At 42.4% G+C, this 25,865-nt stretch overlaps 1 protein-coding gene across 1 annotated transcript; it reads left to right on the top strand.

Moving 5' to 3' along the window:
• Positions 1-4,024: 4,024 nt before the first annotated feature.
• Positions 4,025-23,034, top strand: WDR43 (WD repeat domain 43; the record flags this gene model as incomplete). Its single annotated transcript, XM_008943617.1, is given in 17 exon segments — positions 4,025-4,159; positions 5,223-5,344; positions 10,031-10,151; positions 10,964-11,103; positions 11,589-11,691; positions 12,777-12,841; positions 13,237-13,408; positions 13,911-13,997; positions 15,832-15,963; positions 16,404-16,541; positions 17,371-17,457; positions 17,907-17,938; positions 19,161-19,224; positions 21,078-21,202; positions 21,628-21,686; positions 22,303-22,358; positions 22,451-23,034. Coding segments are annotated over 17 exon segments (1,758 nt in total), but the record flags the coding sequence as incomplete, so codon positions are not given.
• Positions 23,035-25,865: the final 2,831 nt, after the last annotated feature.

The raw sequence follows: 25,865 nt of genomic DNA, 5'->3' as shown, positions 1-25,865 counted from the left end.
GTCGGCGTGGCCGGGCGGGCTTGGGGAGCGGAGACGCGGCGTCTCGGCGCGGGGAACGGCATGAGAGGCCCGTGGGGAGGACCAGAGCTCCGCGGGGTTCAGCCACGGTCTCCCACACGGAGGGGCTTGGGGCATGTCCACGCGTGATGTCCCCCTAAATGGATGGGGGTGTGGGGGGAATCGTTCCCCTCAGCGGAGCATCTCAGACCCGTTCCTAAACTCTTCACAAAGCAGTTTTCTTATATTGCTGGGGGAAGCAGCACTGGCGGGGTTTTTTTCTTTTTTTTTTAAAAGTAACAAAAAAAAAAAAGGAGTTCAACAGAAGTACAGAGCACGTACAATCATTTTTCTTTCTTATGCTCTACATGGAAGAAGCATTTCTTGAAGGAGCAAGGTATGTTATTTCGTGGCAGATCTTGCCTTCATCGAAAAGGTGATGCTACAGAGCAGGTCAGCTGCTGTGTGTCCACTTAGCTTATGTACAGCTCACGTTCCAGTTAAGGCAGTGCCTCCACGCTTCCTTAGCCTTGGAAGTATTTCCATGCAAGCTGCTGCGCTGTCCATGATACGTCTTCTCAAGCTCAGGAATCCTGCAAGAAGGTATTCAGTGGCTTAGTTGAGAGCATGCATCATCAGAGGGCTTGGATGTTCTCCACCTTGAATTTGCTGTATTTAACTTTACCTCAAGTGAACACCTGACTTGAAAGTATCTGGAGTATATATAATAAGGTATCTTTTCATCCTATTTATGTTGAAGTAAGCCTATTTTCTTTAGCTAGACTATACTATTCCCAAAGAAAAAGTTTATTCATTGGTTAGAGTATGTGATATATACTTCCTTTATCATAAGAAGTAGGGAGGGCTTTTTAAAATGTGTTTTGACATAGCAACAATTTAATGTGTTTCTTATAGTATTTCAGTAAGAGATGTTCCAAAATGCATAACACACAGATTATTAATCTAAAGGAAGATGATATTGTCTTTTTTTTTTTTCAGCTGAGCAGTTTAGTCCCTGAACTGTAAAACTCCTAGAACACTTGAAGAATGTGGTACAAAGGGTTACTTTTAGATAGGCCTTAATATGTTCATTTGTCACATAAATTTGAGAAGAGGATATATGCATTAATTGCAGGGCTGTGTAGGTTCCTCTTCAGTCTTAAATAATCTGAAACTGGCATGTGAAAATGTGGTTACTCTGCCCTGTGTGAAATAAAAGTTAGGCTGACATAGTGCCCCGCTGTGGTGCCATAAGTCAAGCACAGGAGGTTTTTGAGTTGCTTTTAAAAATTAACCCTTTTCTAGAGACCAAACCCTAAACCCCATAGATGCTCTGATTTAACCTGGTCTGTTATATGGAAAATGGGTTTAATCAGACAGCATTTGGCTCCCTCTCAGTGCCTTCTATTTATTTCAGTAGTTTGAATGCTGTCCACTGCTTGAAAGTTGGTACTTTTTCAAGTGGAGCTGGAAAACATATTGGTTTTTGGAATAATTATGCCATAAACTTTTGTAATTAACTGGTTTGTCCTTAGACTGGACTGAAGAACGGAAACAGTGACCATTCTGCCAAATATATTTTCTCAAATGTGTATCTCCTGACATTAATCTTTTTTCATTCGTGGAGAGTAGCCATCTCTCTAGGTAGCACTAATATCTGGTGTTCAGGAGTAGAACTGTGCCAGTAGATACCTATAAATGGCGTTTGACCAACTTGCACCTAAACTGAGTAGGTAGTTTTGGACTGCAGGCCCTGGAATTGCTGATGCAGCGGTGGCTGATTGGGATGTTCCGTGCACACGTGCTTTCTAGTGTCAGTGCTTCCTGCTTGTGGTGTTCACCATCTCCTGCCTCCATGAAGTGGTGCCTTGTGCAAGTGTATGTGGCCCACTGACTTTCAAACTCCTTCCTTCCACCTTTGGTACAGTTCAGCTCCCCTATCCTGTCCTATCCATGAAAGTAGGGTGCTCTTATGTTAAAGACCCTCATCCACAAGGGAATGCCACGTGGATCTCTACTGCAGCTGCCAGTCTATGACTAATCTGATACAAGGTAGAGAAATTTGATTTTTTTTTTTTTTTTCCCCAGTTCTTGGAGTGTTTTTTTCAAGTCATCTGCAACATTAATAAGTGGCTGAATTTTCCACTGGCATTTCTTTCATGGAAAAAAATTCTGACAAAATGACTTGCTAAGAATGCCAATAAAGGGTGATCAGTAAAGAAAAGTATGTGAAAAAATAATTGGAAAAGCCTTCACTACCTGTAGCTTTCTTTGTGACAATGGAAATAACTGTGGATTTCAGTGGGAATTTTGTTTTAGCTTTGGGTTGTTCCAAGGGAAATCGGCCATAACAAACTGAAATGAACAGTGAACAAATTTTGGTTACAGGATTTATGTAAGGGAAGAGAAGAAAAACTGCTCTGGACTGTGGTTTTGCTTTTCAGTGTGGGTGTAGGGGGTAATTAGTAAAGATATATAAAGAGATGGAAAAGTACCAGAAAACACATAAACTCTACTATAATCTGCACTGGCTATGTGCCCCTTGTCTCATGCACATCAGACAGCTGTTTGAAGAAGGCTTAGTTGGCATTGCTGCCAGAAATGTTACTGGTTAAGTCTTTTCTTATATATTATCTTAAAGCCCGGTTGATTAACTTTGTTGTGCTTTGTGACTGATGGTTTCTCATCACCTGTGTTTTTGTAATATTTTACAAACACTTCTCTTTCCCAGGAAAAATGAAGCCTAAACAAATGCTTGCAAAAAGTCCTGATCTCTTTTCTCAAGAGCCTGCTTTTGATGTAAAAGTATTTCTATAGCATTTTAGTATTTATTGGCTTAAACCAAAACACTTTACCTTAGAGAAAGTGTTGTCTGTGTTAAATAGAGGGAAAGAAAAGCCTCCTTCAAAGAACTGAAGTATTTATCCTGCACTGTTAAACTTTTAAAACTTGTGGTGAAAACTCCCAAATCCTGATTGTCATATCTCTGGACCTGAGCAAAAGTTACTTAGGTTTGCGGTGATACCTGTAGCATGACAGATCAGCTACATCACATGGAGCTTGCACAGAGCTGACTGCTCAGATTTTGTCGGTCTCCTTTGGTGTCTGGCTTCTCATCAGTGCAGATATATCTCTATATCTCTTGTATAGAGGAAGCACTAGCTTGTATATATATATTTTTTTTTTTCAGTTGCAGAGTATGCTTTACTGTGATGTAACAAATGTAAGCAGACATACCGAAGTCCAATTTAAAAACTAAGCAGTGGCATTAGGGATGATTTTTTTCTTCTGAAGTCCTTGAACCTTTTTTTATTCTTTTTCTTTTGTTCATGTGATTAGTTATGTGGGATTAACCTACTGAAAATAAATGTAGTGGCTGCTTCTGCCCTTATTACTTTACTTTCATATACTCAAGAGCCACCTTTATTCCTCCTCCCCTTCCCAGTGATGTGCTGCATTCACTCATTTTTGGTTGAGAGCGAAGACTTAAGAATTGCCTAATCATAGGGGGACCTCTGCTAATGCTGTCAGGATTTGAGCAGAGCACTTGGCTTTGAGTCCAGGTTGCTCCCTTCTGCAAAGTGGGGTAGCACTTTAAGAGGCATTATGGATACTTAATATGTGTGAGATGCCTCTGAATAGCTTTTGAGGAAGAAATAAACTGATTGTTCTTGCTTAAGTGCTTATAATTTTGTGGAAGAAGTATTCTGATCATTTTAATCTCTACCTCTGGGGCACAAACTGAAAAATTTGGATGTGGGTTTTTTTTCCTCTGGTGTAGTTGCTAGGCGAGCAAAATGGCCTCCACTAGATGTTTCCAAGTGACTCATAGTAACTTTGTTACCTTGTACATGGAGGGACAAGATGAGTCTCTAGGTTGCTGTGCTCTTCAGTGTCTTCATTTTGTGTCTTAGCAGAGTTTGTGGTGGCTGACCAGATCTCTCACTTTTTTTTTTCCCCCTCTTTAGCACTGAGATGAGCTGGTTGGACTAAAGTATTTAACATTTTCTTTTTTGATGTTTTCCAGGATGGCCCTCAGAGGAAAAAACGGAAGTCGGAAGTTGCAGAAGTGGACAGGCAGTTAGATATCCTGGCTATTGGTACAGCAGTTGGCAGCATTTTGTTGTACAGCACAGTAAAAGGAGAATTACAGAGCAAGCTAGTAAGTAACACATTCCTCATTACATGCTACCCTGGGAATCTTCAAGTGGTGTTTTTTTATTGTTGTCAGTATGTACACATTGAGAGATCTTGGTTTCGAAGTTCAGACAGTATCTTAACATTGCTGTGTAGGGATTTATTTTGTGTTAAAAATAACGGTATCACCATGAAATGCCTGACTGGAGTGTCTGCCATGGGAGTGTTGTGCCCTCATGCCCTGTGCAGTGCTGTGGGAGAGCCAGGCAGGACTGAAGTACTCCTCAGCTCTTGGGAAGGTGTCGTGTTGATTGACTCTTCTGTAAACTTAACTCCCTTGTGGAAGCTTTTGAGCTTTTTCAGCACATGGATCTGTCTCAAATGACATACACTGATTTTCATTTTGTCTTTCTCATTGATAGCTTCCCTGTTACTCCTCAAAACCTTGGGCTTAGTCTTGGGTTGCATAACGAGCAAAATCTGGGTGGAGGACTCTGCAATACTTGGAGATACTTTGGCATACTTTTGGCATACTATTTAGAGAAAGCAATGAGTTCTTAAAATCAAGATACATGCAAGTGACACTAGCTAACAATACCAGCTCTGTTTTATGAAAATGCTGTGTTTATGCCAGAAAACTATAAACAAAAGAGGCTTAGGTCAAATTTTACGGTTTCAGTCGATATGAAAGCCCTGGCTGCTCTTCTGTAGGAGCAGGATAGCAGATGTTATTTGGTGAAGACTTTGTTTTTTACAGATATACTGAACTAAAAGATTACTCCTCCTAGAATAAGAGCTGTCGCTTTTGTCGGTCATTATTGAACAAAATGTCTTGCTGTGATGTATTTTTGTCTTGTTCAAAGCTAATTTGCAGTGACACTTTTGGGAGTAGTCTGAGCTCGCTAGTGCTGATTTAAATAGTGAAAAACTGTAGGTGTTTATGGGTCTTTGAAACCGTGCTCTCTTCAGATTGTCCACGATTGGCATTTAATTCTCAAAAGAGCAGGTTGTTCACATTGGTGTGGGGAAGACTTGGTAGTCAGGATTTCTCATTTATTAATGAATTGACCGTCTTTTACCTCTTGTAGGATGGTGGTCATGACAATAGAGTAAACTGTGTGAGATGGCATCAAGATAACTGCTGCTTGTATAGCTGTTCAGAGGACAAACACATTGTGGAATGGAACACACAGACCTGCAAAGTAAGGTGGTAAGTGATGCCGGTTTTCAGTCAGGTTTGTTCACACTTGCTTCTGTGTCTTTCCTCTCTCACAGGTTTCAGTGAGGCCCTGTTGGAAGTGCTGCACTCTGCTATCCAGGCTTTGTGTCCACTGTACTGAATTGACAGCTGGCTGTTATTTTTCTGATTGGAAGTGGTTTTATTAAGGCATAAGAGTAATTCTCATAGTTGGGTTCCTTCTGTGCATTGGAAAAACTAGATGAGTAACTGCCCTGAGAGGGATTTGGGTTACTCCATGCTAACTTTTAGTGGGACATGGGCATCCAGTCACTTTTGTGACACTGAAAAGTGTAAATTCTAGAAAATATCCCTTGAAATATGGGGGAGCAGATACCGGAATGCCTCATCCCGGTTACTCTGGTTACATGCACTGGACTTTCCTCGAAGGGCCTTGCTGTGATGATAACCCACTTGGTTTCGCTCACTACTGATGTGCGGTGGGGACGGTTCCACTTGGCTGTCTGAGCAGGCTGCTACTCTCTAAGGTGCTATTGAGCAAAATAGAGCTTAGTGCAGAGTAACAAGATGTCTGGTATAGGCGTTTACTTTCTTTTGTAACAAAATCAAACAGGTTTTAAACCTTAAAGAAGAAACCAAGGTTCTTCTTAATAATCCTGGTTATTTTGCTTCAATAAAAGCTTAGTGTGTGATGGCCTCTTGACCCTTCTCTTGTGTTGCTACTTTTTGGTAACCTTTCCCACTGTTGTGTTATTCTTAGTGCAGCTCTGTCAGTTGTATTAAAGATGGTGTGGGCACTGCAGGTGGCCCGTCATCAATATCCTCTTTGATTTCCCTAGAAAAGAGATGCATCCTTAGGTTGTGTTAAGTTGAGATACTGATGTGAAGCAGCAGCAGATGGCTGTAGAATCTCCCTCTAGAGTAGGTGGCCATAAAATCTCACTCTAGCCTTCTCTTCTTAGGATTGAACACACCTACTTTCCTCATGTTTTCCTCTTATGTTATGTGCTCTCGTCCCTAAGCTGCCTTCATGGCCTTCCACTAGCTTTACTCCACTGTGTCAGTGACCTTCTTGCACTGTCCCAAGTTGGAATAGTGCTCAGATGCAATTTCAAATACAGGGTTACCATGAGAGATGTTGTTGAAAGCGTTGCTGAAGGCAGGTTAAATGGCATATGTGGCTCTCCTCTCATCAGCCAGGACAGTTATCTCATTGAAAGGTGACCGGGTGGTTAGGCACAGTTTGCCATTTGTAAATCTATGCTGGACATTCCCAGTCACTTTTTCAACCTTTGCATGCCTGGAAATGGCTTCAGGTGTTTTTATTGTATAACCTACCCTGTTGTTTCCCAGATTCTCCTTGTGGATATATTTTGTCACCTTTTTTTTCTCTTCAAGTAGCTCAGGAGAAATTTCTGATGGCACGACCACTTGAAAAGATGGTGTGGTCTTAGCAGTTCTGGATTCATCCCGTTCAGTCTTAAGGAGTTGGCATGTGTTGAATTTGGTGTGGTGATCCCTAATCTGCTCTCTATTTCCTGTGGAGAGAGTGCTCTGCTCCATCTGACTCTAGCACTAGGTTTGGGAACGTGGGAGGCCTGAGAGACACTGCTTTTCAGTGCTTTGACCTTTTCTGTGCACTGAATGGGTCCTTGCACTGTGCAGCAGAAGGCTTGCAGCTTCCCCAGACATCATCTTGCTGCTGCTGCTGTGTTGTATGTAGATGTCCTTTTGTTTGCCTTCCTACTACCTGCTGGCTTGAATATCAGCTAAGCTTTGGCTGATTCTGTTCCTGCGTGCCTCAACAGTATTTTTATATTCTTGTCTGTAACCTGTCTCCTCTTTCACCTTCTCTGTACTTCTTTTTTTGTGTTTTTGAGTTGAGTCAGGAGTTACCCCCTTAGCCAAGCTATCCTTCTGCAGTAGCTGGTGAGTTTCTGCTCTTTGGAGTGGACCATTCTTTTGCTTTGAGGTTATCGTAGAAGAGCAACCAGCTCATCTGTCCCCCTTTGCCCTTTATGGCAGCCTCCAGTGGGATCCTGACAGTCATTTCTCTGAAGAAGCTGCAGTCTGCTGCTTTGTGGTCCAGGGTTGTAAATTCTGCTGTTTATATTGCACATTTTTCTTAGGGTCTTAAATTCCCTGTTTTGTGGTTGCTATAGGTGAAGGTTGTCATCAACCATCACATCCTTGACCAGTTTTTTTTTTTTTTTTTTTTTTATTTAAATTCTTTGAGTAGCTGATGCCATAAAGTACTTTTCATAGTGTGGTTATAAATCACTTGCATCAAGAAAAGGTCTTCACCCAGTATCAGCAATCTCTGGGACTGTTTGTGCCCTCCTGTGCTGCCCTTCCAGCAGTTGCTGGGGTGGTTAAAGTCCCTTAGAAGAAGCAAAGTGTGGGATTATGAAGATTTATCAATTTCTTTTATAAGTGGACTGTCTAGCAAATGTCCTTCACATCATCCTTGTTGGTGTCTTCTCATGCTTACCTGTAATTTCTCCACTGGCCCATTGCCTGTTTCGGAGGAAAGCTCCATGCATTCTTGCTGTGCCCTTGTGTGGAGAAACCTCCTTTTTGCCTTCCTGCCTTGCTGAATTGTCTTCCTAAAGGTCCATTTATTTCAGCACAACTGTTTTGCAAGATGTTCACTGTTTTTCTGTGATCCCAGTGAGATCAAAGCTCTGAAGCTGCTCATGGACATCTCGTTCACCCTATTTGTATCCCATGGCATGTATGTTCACGTGCAGGTACTTGAGACGGGTCCCAGTCATGCTGCTTCTTCAGGAAGTGTGAGAATTTTCCTCTTGTGCTTCACCTTGGGTGTTTTCCTCAGCCCTTGTCCTATACTGCCACTTTGGGGGGCTGTGGTTATAAAAAGTAATCAGAGGCATTGCTTTCTTTTAATTTTAAAGATGACAACAAAAAACTAATTCCTGGAGTGTATACATTGAAAGTACACCAGCAATAGAATATCTATCATCTGAAATTTTTCTTCGGTGATAATTCTGAGTCATACCTAAGAGAAATTAAATTGGAAGAGTAGAAGAAAACGATAAAATTTTACCTATATTGATGAGCCTAGAAGTAATGAATTATCCAAAATAATTACTGTTGCCCAGTGTACATGTGAGATTGCCTGTATTCTTTAACACTCATTGGGACCTGTCAGGAAATGATTCCTTATGTATCCCACAGAGATTCAAGGATGGTTGCTCCTGGGGTAGAGAGGTGGTGTTCCATTTCATTTGATTTGCAGGCTTCTAGGCATCTTCCTATAGCAGTATGGACTACTAGATAGGGAATTGAAACCACATGGCTTGATTTATTTTTTTTTTTTTTTAATTACTGTAGAAGTAGTCCACTGCAGAACCACTTCAGGAGGTCTGTGCAGCACACATTTTAACCTCTGGCAGAGGGACAAGCTGTTGGGGAAGAGAGATTCTGAAGAGGCAAGACAAGGTTTTAGGCAGAGGCAGTCCAAAACATTCTGGATGACTCCTTTTTTCTCTGGTTGTAGCTTTTTCATGTCTTAAGTACTTTGACTACTTGGATGCATTTTGTACATCTCCTTCTGCAGCTGCTTCTTTCATAATATCCTACTTAAAACTCTACTATAAAATGATATAAATATTATCCAGAGTAAAAACTAATGGGGTTTTGCTATGTTTTGTACTCTGTGGTCTGATTTAGAGTAGTCTTTTTAGTACACTCAAAAATCCCTTCTTGGGTTGACATTATTAAGTGGTTTGAAATTCTTAGTTCTGGCCTTCTCTTTGTAAAATACTTTGACTGACTTCTCGTACTGGCTGTAAGGTGTAATGTTGTCAACTTTGTATGTAGTAAAACTTTCAGCTTCTGTTATCAAAAATGTGATACAGTAGATGAGCTCTGTTTTAGAAGACAGAAGAGGAGGTGCTTGGGCATGTGAAAGTTTTTTTGAAGTATTTGCAAAGCAGCTGTTCACAGTAAGAGTGTGAGGGGTTGCAGGGTACTTCCAAACTGTGAAGGGTTTGTGTCAGTGCTTTCCTTGTCAGTTTGTCCTGCAGGAAACATGCAGTTCTCGGGCTCCTCTAAAGCATATGCAAGCTGTTAATGACAGCATCTTTCTTTTTTATATATTTATTTTCTTAAATAGTGCTTTGATCCGTAGGCTTTCAATGCAAAGTCTGTTATTGTCAGTGTCAATGATAGACTTGGGAGGAGGGCCAGGAACTGAATGGGCCTTGAAACTATGAACTTTAGTTTTGAGAAGGCCTTTCTGAATGGGTTGGTTCAAGTTTTTTTTTATAGTGGTGCAAAGAGAAGTATTAAAATGGTATGGCTCCCCTTACCATGTTTTGAGTGGTAGAGAGCTTTGACAGAGGAATTCAGAGTAGAGTAGGCAAATACTTAAACCCCCATCCCCCAAAAAAAAAAAAAAACCCAAACAAAGCAACAGAACACCTCAAGTTGCTCAGTATTAAATAGCTTTGGATTTTTGAGTTACTGTAGTTGCATAAATTTAAGGAGAGGAGCAGAAACATAATAGCTTTGAGCTCATCTTTGACTACTTAATTTTCTTCTCTAATATATAATTTTTGCCTTAAGTTTTCAATATGGTTGATGTGAACTTTAAGATTATACTAATGAATAATTTTTTTTTTCTATTTCTCCATCTTTCTCCCTTTGGGCGAAACCTCTTCATCCAAATTCTAGCAAGTGGAAAGGTGACAATAGCAGTGTCAATTCTCTGTGCATCAGTCCAGACGGGAAAATGCTGCTGTCAGCTGGTAGAACTATAAAACTGTGGGACCTGGAGACCAAAGAAGTCTACAGAGTAAGTAACTTTGCTAAATTAAATTTAAAAAAAAAAAAAAAAAAGCTCTTCTTGATTGGCGACATTTCATACCTGTTGTTTCCCGATGGGATATCTGAAAGTTGTGCTGGGTTTGATGAGACAGTTGTTGGTTTTAGGATTGCTGGAAGCTGTTGCTGTGATGATACCCTCAACTGTGGTTTCAACTTTCTGAGAGTTGAATGAGGACATAAAATTCCTTGGCTGTGTCTGAGCATGCTACCAGCACCCTTTCTTAAGCCTTTATCAGAAAGATGGATGCTCTTCCTCTTCACTGAGTCCCTTTCTGACACCCTTGTAGTAGGAGAACCCTGTTCACCACAGTATTAGGTACTGTTGGCATTGTGCTGGAGCTCCCTGACTTCACAAGTCCCTCCTTGAAGCCGTCAGGTTTCTTTGCTAAATGTGTAACTAACTGGTGGCTTGACCAGGTTTGCTGTTGAAACTGTTGGAAGGCATAGGAGCAAACCCCTTGTGCATGGGGAAAAAAAAGTGCTTTCTGACAGAAACATCAGTAGAAGTGGATGTGATTTCTTTTGCATGGACTTAGTCCTAATAAATTTGCCTTTCATTCCCTGTTTAAATTTTAAAATTCAGATAAATATCTGGAGGGTCAGAAAAAATTTCCTTGAAATACAGAAGTGGAGGGAAGCTGATCACTGTAAAAAATGACTGAAATGTGCTTGTTGACTTAGTAATGCTTATGTCTTTCTTGATGTTCTTTAACTAATGTTTTAGTTGTTGCCGTATGGGTGTTCATGGCAATCATTGAAAGAGTCTTCTTTTTCCCTTAGCATTTCACAGGCCATGCTACATCAGTGTCATCATTAATGTTTACCACAGTGAAACCTATGAATGAAAATAAGCCTTTTGATGGAATTACAGGGCTTTATTTCTTGTCTGGAGCTATACATGACCGATTACTGAGTGTATGGTATGTAAGCCTTCCATAATTTGTAACTGATTGTAAACAAGTAAGTTTTGAACTCTGTGATTAAACAGAAGGTTAAGTAGAAGGGGCACTGGAGAAATGCAGTGATGATCTCTTAAATGGTGGTTTCAACTCACTGATTGTTGAATGAAGATGTGAATTTCCTTGGCTGTGTCTGAGCATGCTTCCAGTTGCTGTTTGAATCACTAGTGTATGCCAAGAACATAACCGTGTAATAGGCTTCTTTGTTTTTTGTACTTACTGTAGGGTTTTGCTGAGTTTTCTTGTTAAATTTCACTTGGGAGTTACTTTGCCCTTGGAATATGGAATGCTTTCTAGGCTGAAAGCTGAAATTACAGCATGAATATTTTTGGATGGAGCAAATACCACCACAGTTGCTGGTGATTTATAGCCTTTATAAAGCTTTTCAGGTGCAGAGGGTGCTGTTTGGGCTATGGTAAATAATGCATACTGTTTGTGTCTTCCAGGCAGATCAGATCAGATAGGAAAGAAAAGAATGCTGTGATGTCTTTCACAGTAACAGATGAACCAACTTTTATTGACCTGACTGTATCAGAAGTCAAAGAAGAGGTAGGAACAATAGTTTGTAATCAGATGTGTTCAGCTGTTTTCAGTTGTCATACCAGTTTCCTTTTAAGGGTGTAAAAACAGAAGCTTGATTTTTTTATTTGGGTTCTGCCCTGCAGAAGTGAGATCTGAATGCCCATTTATGGGTGTAAGGATATTTATTACAGGTGCATTTCTAAAGTGTATAGGTTGAGATATTAACTTTCAAAGTTACGAAATGCAAATTCAGTGTTTTCTTCAGAAATTTGGCTTGCGATAGCAAAAAAGTCCATTGTTTCCCATTTAGAACCAGTTAGTCAAACCAGCTGTTAGAACTTGCCAGCAAAAAACCAAAAAATTATTTCTCCAAATCCAGGTTGAGTATGGTCCTGTATAATCTGCTCTCAAGTGGCTTTGGCAGCCTAACTGCATTTTGAATTAACTATCCTTTAGTGAGTTGATGGAGCAGTGGGCATTCCCAAAGTCCCCCCATTTCAGCAAGAACAAGCATTTCAAAGCAGTTGCTTTGTGAAAAATGTCTACAAGTGAACATTCACAAACAGTTTCAGTGATTATTTAAAACTTTTTTTCTCCTCCCATCTTTAGAATCCTTTTCTAAAAGCAGGATTTCATGCTATATTTTCTCATTTTCCAGCTGTGTGCTCTTACTGCTTGTACTGGAGATAAGGGTGTTCTGTAACGTACATCTGTCATTTAGTTTCTCAGAGTATTATCTCAGTTTCTTTTCTTTAAGCATATTTGCAATGTGAGTGGCTCTATAGACATGTTCCTTTAAACATGTTGGGTACCATGTTTTTGGAACTTTGCTGCTTATGATGATGTCTGCCGCTATGCAAACTGTTCAAATTTGTATAGGTCAGTAGTGATACAGTAAAGTACAGTTATGAGTTGTTTTACTGTCTCCTAATAGTTGTACTAAATGTTTCTGAGATATTGCTCTCTTTGATATTCCTTAAAAATTTAGTTGAATCTTGAATGTGTTTAGTTACTGAAGAATGTCAAATGGTAGCCATAAAGCTATTCCTGATGTCCTGTACTTATGGGAGATTTGTCCTCTGATCTAATTCAAATCCTGTGCCTTCTTTCAGCCTGTGAAGTTAGCCGTGGTGTGTCGAGATGGGCAGTTGCATTTATTTGAACATATCTTAAATGGGTAAGTTAGTGTTCATCTTGAGGTTGTCTTGGGGAAAGGCCTGAGATGACTGTAAGGCAAAGCTCAGTCTTCTCATGCTGCTGTCTTTAAGCTGTTGTGTCTATTCACAAACCAGGTTGTAGCTGGTTCTTTTTTCTGGGTTACTGGACATATTTTTGGAGAACTTGTTGGGGCTGTGCTGCACTTTGGTATTAAGTGTTGCTTTAACCAAGATTTTGTCTGTCGATACCTCATCTTAGCCATGTGTAGAATGTGCAAACTGGCTGAGTTAGCCGAGGAAGGTTTGCTCAGAGTTTTCACGAGTGTGCTGCTCATGGAAGGTACTTAGATGTGCAGGATATTGATGTGTTTAAGCTAAACATCTTGGAATTTTTTCATTCCTTTTTTTTTTCCAGTTATTGCAAAAAACCCTTAACATCAAACTGTACTATCCAGATAGCAACTCCTGGAGATGATGGGGACTCCACACCAAAACCGGTCCCTATTTTAGCAGCTGCGTTTTGCACAGACAAACAGTCTCTGCTGCTAGTGTATGGAAACACCCTACAGCCCATCATAGAGAAAGTGGTATGTAAAACTTACTGGAGAGGCTTTGGATTTTGTAATATAGCCTGCGTACTGCTCTCAATTAGAGGGGTTTATGGTGCTTTTTTTTCTTTTTGTTTTGTTTTAAATTGTGTAACAAAACAAAGCTTATTCCTTCCCCCTTTTCTGTGAGCTGTGACTGTTGCCCCTGAGCTGGTTTGAAAGGTGATTTGTATTCTTCCATTCTTTGAATTAAAATGCAACTTGATGATATCGCTGACTGTTTCTTGCTATTTCATCTGATAACTGAGTTAGGCTATTGAAACTGGTTTTAATACTGTTTCAGTTTAGCTGTGCGAGCCTCTTTGGAGAGCATGGAGATCTGGTAGTAAAAGGCAGATGTGCAAAACAGCTGCTGTTCTGGCATGAAAAAAAACTAATCCTCATTTATAATGTCTGGCATTTGTTCTTATCTTTCAGTAGCGTAATGAATCATAGGGGTGAATCTCAAATATATTAACTGGCTTTGTTCCTGTCCTTCTAGTCTTTGAACACCACTGAATCCCACATATGTTTGATAAGGGACATCCAGAAGGTGTTGTCACTTAAAACAGATGTTGCCCTAACAAAGGTGAGCTTTGCGTGAAACGTGATTTTGTTGCTTCTCTTGAAACTTTGGAAGTAGTAGAATTCACTACTTTCTTTTAAAATGAGGTTTTATTTCTGGATGGACTTGCTCAGAGCTGCAGGGGTAGCTACAGATGTCCGTAGCACTCGGGCTTGTGTGGGTGAAGAGTCCTTCATGGCTGCCGTGTGCCCTAGCATGCTCTCGCACGCAGTTACCCTCCTGTAGCTTGTAGCAGGTCCTGTTCTCTGCAGGACTGGCTGATGGTTTCTTTTCTGCTTGAGATCAGTTTTTCCCCTGGAGTCTATCAGTTTGAGCAACCTCTTTGACCCTGATGGTTTGGGACGAAGTTGAAATGGCTTTATTTTAAATGTAATGGAGCCTTAAAAGGCACATCCTTTTGGCTCTTTATTGAGGTGGCCATCACGTGTTCCTGCTTAAAAAGATATGGCACCTAGCAATGTGTGATTGACACTTAGATGGCAGCAGTGTCCACTGAGGCTACTTGCCACCGTTTTCTCTCATGCAGGATCGCCGGGGGGTTTAGAGACAGGCTGTGAAGTTCTTAATCAGTGTTCGTATTCAAGGCCTTGAAGATTTGAAACGCTTGCAGTATCAGTGAAGAGAGCAGACAGCGCTGTTTTTCTAGCCCTCAAGTTACCTACCAGATCTGGTGCTCCATCAGCCAGGTGGGGTTTTGTGCCAATTCCTCAGTCCTGGAGCTGCTGGGTAGCAGAGCTGAAATGCAGTGAGAGGTGTAGGAGCTCCCTGGCATGCAGTGATGATACCCATCTTGGTTTCGCTTTTTGCTGGATTCCTGTGAAGACGCATTTCTCTTGGCTGTCTGAGCATGCCTTGGGGGGGAGTGGTCAGCGGTTAGCATGGCGAGCAAAGGAGATGGTATTTTAACACCATTGCTGCTGTACAGTACAATTCTTGAGCTATAAACCAATTATTTATTTATTTATTTAACTTCTACACACAGCAGGTGGAAGTTGCTTTGCTCACTGTATTAGATATTTGTATCACTTCATTGGGCACCCAGCAGGGCTCCCACAAGTACAGAGGTTTGGGCAGGTACTTCAAAAAATAGTCTGCACAGAAGTGTTGTGGTTAAAGAAGTGTTCTGGCAGTAGCAGGGAGCATTCCTGATAATCTGGAAGTGGCACACTCCCTTACAGCCCCCGTGGGCCAGGGGAGCACTTGGTTCGTAACTATATTGCCTTTAAAATTTAGACTCCTCTGTGTTCATTGAAGGTGGACACGATAGTTCGATTGGTATAACCTAAGATTGCTCTGTTTGTCTTCTTGGTCATAGTCTAATTCAGACTACTGAGTTCTGCATCTGAGCAATCCCTAGAAGAAAATTGGCGGGATTGAAGTGAATAGTAACAACCTTTTACTGTTGCATTCTGCTGCTGTTCCTGATCAGTTCTTACCTTCCAGTGGAAGCTGAATTAATCTGCATGCAGCTTATGGGCCTGACTGTCAGTACGGTGGTATCTATTGCAAACAGGCATCCAAATATTAGTTGCTGGATACAGAACAGACACATAGTTTGATGTGTGTTATGGAACACAACTGTAAGTAAAAAGATTCACAGGTGATTCCAAAGAAGGTGATTGCTTTAGATAATTATGAAAAGTAGCTGACTGTTGCTTAAGGTTATTAATTGCTTTTCAAAATGTAGGATTTTCCTAATATATATGTCAAGGAAATGGTTGTGGAAGACTGGTTTTACTGCATATGTGAGAGTCTTGGAGTAAAATTGCTACTTTAAACTGAAAGAAAACTCAAGATATTAGCAGTTCATGCAGATGTTATTTTCTCTCTCTATTAGGTAAAGACACCTGTTGTGAACAAGGATACCAAAGTTCTAGTGCCCGGCATTCCAGGACATAGTACAGCTGTCAAAACTCCATCCTCAGGAAAGGAGAAAAAGAAGAACAAGAGGAAACCGGGAGAGGCAGAGGTACAGTGGTTACTCTTTTAAACACAGCAAAAATGGAGAAGCTAGAATCAGAAATCATTGCTACAACTTCAGGTGAACTCAAACTTGTTTTGTTTAGTATGGAAGTGAGGTTAATGATGCCATCTTTTTGTATGAGAGAGACTTCCCTCTGCTCAAAACATTTCTGTCCTTCAAGCCCTGTATGCTTTGCCTGTGGTTGTGCCATGTATCTGCAGAACTTTCTCACACGCTTGTGTCTGTCTCTGCGTGCTGAGGTTGTACTACTGCTTTTCAGTCAAAACTACTGCTTTTCTCAGGTTATTCTCTGTCAGTACGTTGAAAAAAATATGCAAAATGTGTTATTTTCCAGCAGGATCAGTGGGAATGCTGTAGGTTAGATACTTTGCTTTCATTGTGAGAAGCTGCACTGAAACAGCACTGCCCTTGCTTACTGTCTGCAGGAAAGCATTGAAGAGCGCCTGGGGGCATTGGATATTGATGTGAGCAAAGTAAAAACTCCAGGTGGCCTTCCACAAACAGACAGCTTCGCAGTACTTCTGGTTCAGGGCTTGGAAAGCAATGATGCAGAAATCTTAAATGTAAGTGTTACACAATTCTTGTACGCTGTGTAGTCCATTTATTGAGACCTGGGGGAAGCCTTCTTGAAAGCTGAGGAGGCTGAACAGTCCAGAACCTGCTGTTTCTCCCAGCTGCCTTTTGATGATCTGCTGCTCAGGGCAGTGATAGTGTGAGTGATAGTAGTGGTATGACTGTTGTTGTTACCCAACTTGCTTCCTGAGTCAGTCTATAAACTTGAGGTGCTTCTGCTGATAGTAAGTTTGTGACATTACAGTTCATCTCTTTTACCATTGATGTTACTAATGCAGCCCTCTTCCCCTTAGCTTGAGCTGCAGGGTGGTAATCTGTGTTTAGTCTCCTGGTTGTGCCCTTTCCAAGTAGATGGTGTGACAACAGTTTCACTTGAAAAGCTCAGTGTTGCACTTGGATGAGGAGAAAATAATAGTTCTGGGGCAGGGAGATGAAATCTGAAGAATTTGATGCTGAATAGAAATGACTTGTCACAGATACTAGTGAAAGGCATTTACTTATGGAAGTCAAGCACAGAAAAGAGCAAGAGAGATTTTAATATGCCTGTGATGTTTCATTTCTGATATGTGGTGAGTGGGCTTAGAGACAATGCTAGACTGTTTTAGATGGGTTGAGTGTCTTTTTTTGTTAATTGTTGCTGACTTGTACTATGAAAACCAATTTAATTTTTCATCTTTTACTCGTCAACCTCACCTTAGTGTGCAAAGACAGCAGAGTAGAAAAAGAGATTTACAGCCAGGAACTCTTGATTGTGCTCATTGCTCATATGAATGTATGTTAAACTGATGATTTTCTGATGATATTTCTCCATTTTAACAGAGAGTGCTTAACACAAGAAAGGAGAATGTAATAAAGAACACAGTAGCCAGAATGCCTCTCCATGCTGTCATCCCACTGCTGCATGAGGTAGGGGAGACCGCGTTCCTTGTACTGTCCTGTGAGCACATTTGGTTTATGCTCTAGCAGGGGAAAATCCAGGGTTTGTCTCTTTGCCAGTGAAATAGGTCAGGGTCATTGTACAGGACAAAAATTGTTCTTAGTTTGTCTCTGATACGCTTTTATCTTCTCTGGGTGAAGCTTAACCAAGGGACAAAGTGCCACTGTCAAAGATGGGAAGAGCATTACATCATGGAATATTATCTTAAGTGATACTGTGGGGAAAGAGAAAAGGAAAGATTAGTTAAGCTAGAGCTTGTTTAGTCCATGGCAAACAGTTACCATTACATTTCCTTTTAAACTATTAGAACGACTGGTAATTTCAAACATGAAAAGAGCAGTGCTAGCCAGAGCAAGTTATGGAAGCCTAAACATGCCATGTGTTTGGTACTTACTGCTGACTGTTTTTGACCTTTTAGCTTACGAAGAGATTGCAGGGCAACCCATACAGGTAAGAGGCAACTCAACTACAGTTTAATTCACCTGAAACTAGTACGTGTTCTGGTCCCTCCCTCCACCTATGTGATTGATTTCCATAGTAGCTGTAATTAAACTGCAGCATCTTCAGGTAAAAATTCTTCTGTGGGTATTAAGAGAAACTTCTAGTAAAGGCAGTGCTTTGTCAGGATGGCTGAAATGAAATTAAAAATGGAAAAGGATACCTGAGATAAGCATATAACCCTGAGAATGTATCTCAAGTCCCAGGCTGATATATTGATCAGGGTGGATGGATGGGCCAGGGTCAGCTGTAGCAGGTTTATCAAGGCCAAGTGCTGGGTCCTGCACATCGGTCACAACAGCCCCAGGCTTGGGGAGGAGTGGCTGGAAAGCTGCCTGGCAGAGAAGGACCTGGGGGTGCTGGTGAACAGCTGGCTGAACATGAGCCAGCAGTGTGCCCAGGTGGACAAGAAGGCCAAAGGCACCCTGGCCTGCATCAAAATTGTGTCTCCAGCAGGAGCAGGGAAGTGATCATGCCCCTGGACTCCTCACTGGTGAGGCCACAGCTTGAGTACTGGGCTCAGTTTTGGGCACCACACGATAATAAAGACATTGAGGTGCTGGAGCGGGTCCAGAGAAGGGCAACAAAGCTGATGAAGGGTCTGGGGAACATGGCTTATGAGGAGCAGCTGAGGGGACTGGGACTATATATCAATACTGCAGACCTGATCAATATATCACATCAAATATCTATCAGCTGTATGGCTTGTGTGGTTTAATTATCAAATATATTTAGACATCTCCTGGTGTTGTGTTTAACAACAAAACAAGCTCTTACTCCCCCATTGTCTTGTTATATTGCTATAAGGAGAGCTTTGCTGAGACTAACTACCCTTAATTGTGTTGTTTGCTGGTGGGTTAGTTTTGTTGTTGCTCTTTCAATAAATAAAAATTCCCTCATAACAAGTGGAAAAAAAGTAGCATGTTTTGATCTTCTGTTTATTGAAACCTCCCATAAAAGGTGTGAGAAATGCAGCCCCCTCAACACGTTTAGTTTAATCCCTCACTGAAATGTCTGTTCTTTCCCAAACAAGTGTCTTGCAACAGTCTGGCTATCTAGATGTATTTCCACCTGCATTTCTTTTTATATAGTGAAAGAGGAGCACTTTCTGTAGAACTGTTGAACTTCCAGAATGTGAATATTGTCTTTGATATAATTTATTTTTCTTTTCCAGTGCCTCACTAATGGTTCGATGGCTGAAATCTGTTTTTACTCTACATGCATCCTACCTTTCCACAGTAAGTATTTTGTACTGATACTAATGCAAGTAAATAAAAGTGGATTTAAATAGTTAAATCTATGTACGTTCATCCTTCAGGGTTGTGTCTCCTGCTGTCCACATCTGGCAGTGCCCAAATCAGCATACAGAGGGCAATACTTCCACCACTTTTGTCAAATTGTTACACATTGGTTATAAATTGTTACAGTCATAGGATAAAATCATTAAGGTTTGAAAAGACCTCTAAGATGATCTGGTCCAACTGTCAAGCCAACACTACTATGACCACTAAACTATGTCCTGAAGTACCAGGTCTACATGTTTTTTAAACACCTGCAGGGATGGTGACTCCACCACCTTCTTGGGCAGCCTGGTCCAAAGCCTCACCACTCTTGCAGGAAATAAATTCTTCCTAATACTCAGTCTAAACCTCCCCTGGCACAACTTAAGCCCATTTCCTCTCATCAGTAGTAACTTGGGAGGAGAGACCAACCCCAACCTCACACTACAACCTCCTTTCAGGTAGTTGTAGAGCACAATAAGGTCTCCCCTCAGCCTCCTCTTCAGACTAAACAATCCCAGTCCCCTCAGCTGCTCCTCATAAGCCATGTTCCCCAGACCCTTCATCAGCTTTGTTGCCCTTCTCTGGACCCACTCCAGCACCTCAATGTCTTTATTATCGTGTGGTGCCCAAAACTGAGCCCAGTACTCAAGCTGTGGCCTCACCAGTGAGGAGTCCAGGGGCATGATCACTTCCCTGCTCCTGCTGGAGACACAATTTTGATGCAGGCCAGGGTGCCTTTGGCCTTCTTGTCCACCTGGGCACACTGCTGGCTCATGTTCAGCCAGCTGTTCACCAGCACCCCCAGGTCCTTCTCTGCCAGGCAGCTTTCCAGCCACTCCTCTCCCCAAGCCTGGGGCTGTTGTGACCGATGTGCAGGACCCAGCACTTGGCCTTGATAAACCTGCTACAGCTGACCCTGGCCCATCCATCCACCCTGTCCAGATCCCTGTGCAGAGTCTCCTGACCCTTGAGCAGATCAACACTCCCGTTCAGTTTGGTGTCATCTGCAGACTTACTGAGGATGCACTTGATCCCCTCATCCACATCATTGATAAGGATATTAAACAAGGCTGGTCCCAAAACTGAGCCCTGGGGAAAACTGCTCATTCATGACATAGTTATAGTCATCCCAAAGTCAAACCAAAAGCAAGTATGGCTTAGCTGTGGGAGTTGGGGAACAAAACTACTGTCAAAGAGCAATCTAGCCCCTGTCAGTAGATCTGGCAGAACTAAATTTGCCTTGCTGTTGCACTGCTCATCGTGGGACTACCTTGGGCACGGCTGGATTGACAGGGTAACAGTGCAGCAGAGCTGGCAGGGCAGTAAGTCACATCCTAGCTCTGGACTGAAGTCTGGCCCTGCCGTGCAGGTGGTGGATGAAGCGCTCTTGCTCAGTTAAGACCAAGGCATTTTGTCCCTGCTCGTCCTTTCTCCCATCAGAGGGCTGCTGTGTGTCAGAGCGTGCCCGTGCTGCTGCGGCTGTGCTCGCACACTGGGCTGTGTTCAGTGCCCGTCCGCCTGGCTTCACAAACCTGCTTGGGCACCTGCTGGCGTCAGTGGCTGGGGAAGGAGGAGCTGTGTGAGTGTTGCCAGGTTTTGGAAGTAGGTGATGTTTCCAAGCACGGCTCACTGTTACTGATCAGGCTGCAGGTGGTTTCTGTGAACCCTCAGCTCTCCCTACTGTCTGGAATTATGTGAGCAAGGATTCCGTGCCCCAAACATACAAAGGTCTTATTTTGAAAATTTTAAGCTACGTTTGTGATGCGTTGGTCACCAGCTTCATTTTCCTTCATCCCTCTTCTCCCAAGTTGCCAGACCTTATTCCTCAGCTGGGAATGCTGTACCAGTTAATGGAGAGCAGAGTCAAAACTTTGCAGAAGCTTTCCCGCCTGCACGGAAGACTCTTCATTCTTGTCACCCAGGTGAGTTAAAGCTAAATAACGGGATGTGCCAAGGAAGTCTTGTGGGCAGACGTGACTTCCTGTTGTGATTAAATCTGATGGGGCCTGTTATTGGGAGCTTAGTACAGCTGCTGTAGAGCCCTGCTGGTAATGGTCAAAGCAGTGCACCTCCTGGACTCACTGGTCAGTCTGTGCTTACTGGAAATGCCACGTGTTTATTCCTGCCAAATGTGTCTATCAACCTGTTGAGTTTTAAAGGAGAATAACTGGGAGGTGCTGGGCCACTTCAGAGCAGTTGCCTCTTAAAATTGGATTTTGTCCATCATATTTGTTTGGCTGTTGAACTACTGCTATAAATGGATTGATCTGTGTTAAACTTGATGTAGCTATTGTTTGTATTGTTAGGAGTTTTCAGTTGGCATGTGTGATTGCATCCAAGGTTAATCTGCACGTTCCCTTCATCGGTTCAGGATGTAACGGAGGTTAACCAGACTGCAAAGCTGGTATATGAGGATGGTAAGTGTTGCATGCCAGGTGTAGCTCAGCTCCTGAGCTCATTTTGACAGCTGATACTTGTTGGCTGTTCCTCCTGCTCCTGTGCTGATCCACGAGTGTCCAGTCTGCAAGTGGAGAGTCTTTGTGGGAAGTCAGTGGTTAATGATGCAGCAGGCATCTTGTAGTTCATTGTTCCTTCTTTCCTTCCAGTCCTTTCATTTCCTCTCACTCTCTCCTGTCTCTACTTCACAAATTAAGGAACTGGTTAATTGGAAGTTCAGTATACCGCTTAACTGAACTGGCAACTTCAAATGCCTTGTGTTAGCACTAGCTAAGGTTACCTCTGCTGAGGCAGATACAGTCAAGATACATGCAGGACCTCAAGCTACTGGGTGATCAGGGTGTGTGCACGCACACTTGAAGTTTGGCCTTTTTTCTGCTGGAACTTCATACTGTACAATCACAATGGAAGTGTCTTGTTCTTAATTCATGTCAGTCAACCTGCTCTTCAGGTGGAATTAGTTTTGGAATTGAAATAGCAGTTTGGAGACTTAGCAGCATGGTGGGCTGTGCTTTGTTTGCATGATGACATTTTCAAGTCTGTTCTCCGGACTGAGGGGTTGTTTTCTCTCTGCAGAATCCTCAGAAGAGGAAGGCTCAGATGATGAGATGATTGCAGATAAAGACTCTGATGTAAGTGGGGCTGGACCAGGTCTTCCTCCATTTGCTGGTAATTTGGCTGACTGTCAGAGGTTCAAACATTCTTGTTTATTTTTTTCCTGAAGGAAAACTGGGATGAAGATGAAGAAAAAGAGGAGCAAGCTGATGAGCAAAACATGACTGTAGAAAAGGAAATCAATGGTGATTCTGATTTGGAACCAGAAAATGAAAGTGAAGAAGAATAACAACACAAAAGAATTTGAACAGTTTAAAAAAGTGGGCCACCAAACTCTTTTAATTCTGGATCACCTTGCTGGAAGATGCCAGATGTGCATGCAGGGAGTGCAGACTCCTACACAGCCTGTGTGCAGAGGCAAATGTGGGGCACTGTGCATTTCTGAATCCAGAATGTTTAACCATGGCAGCCTTCTCTTGCCCTGTTTCCCTGCGCTTACTTCTAGAAACATTTCTTCCACCTCCTGGTCAGATTATGCCTGTCATGTGGACATGCATTTGTATCTCAAGTGAAATAAATCTGCCACCGCTGTTTGTGTGGTAAACCTGGTTCAGCTTTACATTGAATTTGTTTCAAGTATTCGAGGATCAAAGACAACTGGTCTATACCTTCTTCCCATGCTTCAGTTAGCAATAGCAAATGGGCATCCTGCTGCATTTTTTAAAAAAGAAAGAAACAGAAAAAAAGGAAAAAAAAAAAAGGATATTTTTGTAATATTTAAATTCTCTACTGAAATTCTTTTGTTTGCCCCCATCCTCCATTCGTTTAGCCATGCCTTGGCAATATCTAAATGCCAACCCGACTTAAAAATGGCTTTTTCCTTTTTTTTTAAATAAATTTGAACTCGAGACTTTTATATGTACAAATCAATGCCTTTTCTTGTGCTTCAAAAGGACATTAGAACTATCACTGGCTCCTAATTTTGTTTTAATGGAGGCTGTATATAAGTTTAATGCTAACCCCGAGGATAGACTGTGTTGAGCTGGGTGGGGAGAAGTGAGTAACCCAGGGAAATGAGGAGGTGAATGCCTGTGAATACGTCGCACAGCTCTACCTTTATTACAGATTTTTAATCTCTGGCAGAACAAGGACAGCTATTTGCTCAGCTAATGGGAGCTGAAGCGGTGCAAACATTTTTAAAAGCAAAACAAGGTAAAGATTTGAGCCATTCACCACTATAATGTACAATAATGTATTTGTCTATAAATGGAGCTGTTGCAACTAATTACCACCCTCTTTGTAAAGTGAATAAATATACATGTCCTTTACCAAATACCTGTCCTGTGGTGTGTGTTGAGAGAGACCTCAGGTAGCTATACAGGTGGTGGTGAAGGACAAAATCCTCTTTGTGGGAAGCAGCTTTCTAGTGGAGAATGAAGCCAGCCTAAAAGGTGCTGGTGTTCTGCAGAGCATCTCTTGTTGCCAATTTCTTAGCTCCCTGTGCTTCAGTCCTGCCTGTTGGTTTGTCCATGCCTGGGGATGGCATTGGGATTGGAGGGCTGTCTGGAGGCACAGGGAATTGGCATGGGCAAAGGTGGAGGAAACCAGTTTGGTCTTTGGTGATCTGGAGGTAAAAGGACAGCAGTGGCAGGCCTCCAGTCTTTGGAGGGTTGAACTGACAGGAAATGAGTAATTTGTAAAGCTGGCCTTCTGGTTCCTTTCTGAGCTGCTGTGAAAACGAATGCCAACGCGTGTGCACGCACTAGTCCCACGAGCCACCAAACTGCACTGCACTGCACTCCTGTTTGAGTTTTTAACTGGTACTGATGTTCCAGTGTGCAGGCAGGCTTCAGACTGGGTGAAACGGGTGTGAAGGAAGGGCTGTTGCATCTCGGGTGTGTGCTGGTCTGCTGAGCTTTCTGGTGTGGAGTCACACTAAGGAGCAACTGTTGTGCAAGTTCCGACGTGTGCCTGTGTTCCAGCCTCTCCAGCAGTTGAAGCAGGAGCCCTGGGTTGGGGTTAAAGACCAGGCTGAGTATCTTGTTGGCCCTCTGGATATGGGGAGTGGTGGCATTGGGAACTTGCCACCATAACCCATTTGTGCCTGTCAGGTTGGGATTATCTGTGTCCATTCTTTCAGTGCACTACAAACCTGTTCCAGGAGTGGAGCTGTGGGAGAACCTGGCAGCAGGAAGCGGGGGGGGCGGGGGGGTTCAATAAGATTTTGTTAGTTCTTGGTCTTGCTGACAATGATGTTCTGCAAATCTGTTTGCCTCAGACAACAAACTGGTCGCAAGGGCAGAAGTTGTCTCCTGCTCTGGAGTTAGGATAGCTGGGTCTCGCCGGCCTCTAAGCCCTCTACCTGCATCGCCTTCAAGCAGCTGTTGTGTGTGGGTCTGTTGGGGTATGGCCGCTGAAAGCAATTGGGCTGGTATTTCCAAAGATCCTGCTCACCTTGGAGCCAATAACTGACAGTTCTGTGCACTTCCTAATCCTTCCAGCTCTTTACCTGCCAAGCCAGGGTCTCAGCCAGCTGAGGACTAAACTGTTCATGTCTTTTGTTTCCAAGGGTGCAGCCTCTTCTGGAGAAAGAGGCTAGAAGTGGGGTAAGTCTTCCCATTGCAGCCCTAACCCTGGAGTTTTGGAGCAATGAAGGAGTAAGTAGGACAGATCAGCTACTCATTCGGAGCAGTGGAGGTTGGATGAGAGTTTGTGTGGAGAGTCCAAGGTGTGTCCAGAGCAAGTCTCTGTGGCTGAGCAGCCAAGAAATCCATGGGGTGGAAACTGAGGTTCAGTTTTGCTTTTTATTTGCCTAACTAGGACTGTGTCCCGTTTATCGCTGTGTATTTAACGTTTGTCCAGGCACCACTGCACAGTATAAAGGATTTTTTTTAATGCTGTTTTTCCTGTGGAGGTGGCCTTGTTTCTAGGTTTATAGAAGTAAATAAACTTTGACTGTAGTAAGGAACAATACCATAGATGGCCAGCGGGTGTCAGACGAGCTCCACAAAAATCCTTTGCATTACCAGCTGCAAGAGCACCCTGTGAATTGTGCCTTTGAGGATGGCACATGTGAAACACATCTCACTATAAGATGATGCGTCTCCCGTTCTCTCTTCTTCTTATGGTCCTGCTTCCAAAGGGACTTTGTACTACACCAGCACTTGGTGCAAGAGGGGCTTGTTGCCTTTCCTGCTAAATATTTCAGCGTTTCATCTGATGCTTGGAAGTTTGAGAGGAAAACTAAGAGCTGCCTGTGGAGGATGTGCACCTTTGCCTGTCAAAGGTTCATCTCTGTAAAGATGTGGAGTATGGAGGTTTTGCTTTTGGTCTCCCTGCATGCTCTGGGAAGTGATTTAATTGGTTTTAAAAAGGCAAACCTTTTTTTGGTTTGTCCTTTAAACTATTTTTGCTGATGGCTTCTCTGTCCCAAAATAACTACTTCAATAACATTGGTTAAGAAGCAAACAAATGCAAAACATAGTGTTGGAGATAGGGGAGAGGAGGAGGTGGATATGGAAATGGAGAAAAGAAGGAAAGATTTAGGATGCACAACCAGTTCCTAGAAAATTCCTGATTACTGG

This window comes from Merops nubicus, unplaced genomic scaffold, assembly GCF_000691845.1.
Source record: "Merops nubicus isolate BGI_N331 unplaced genomic scaffold, ASM69184v1 scaffold31697, whole genome shotgun sequence".
Classification (NCBI taxonomy): domain Eukaryota; kingdom Metazoa; phylum Chordata; class Aves; order Coraciiformes; family Meropidae; genus Merops; species Merops nubicus.
The sequence above is the reverse complement of the archived record's forward strand: the minus strand, read 5'-3'. Positions and strand labels throughout refer to the sequence as shown.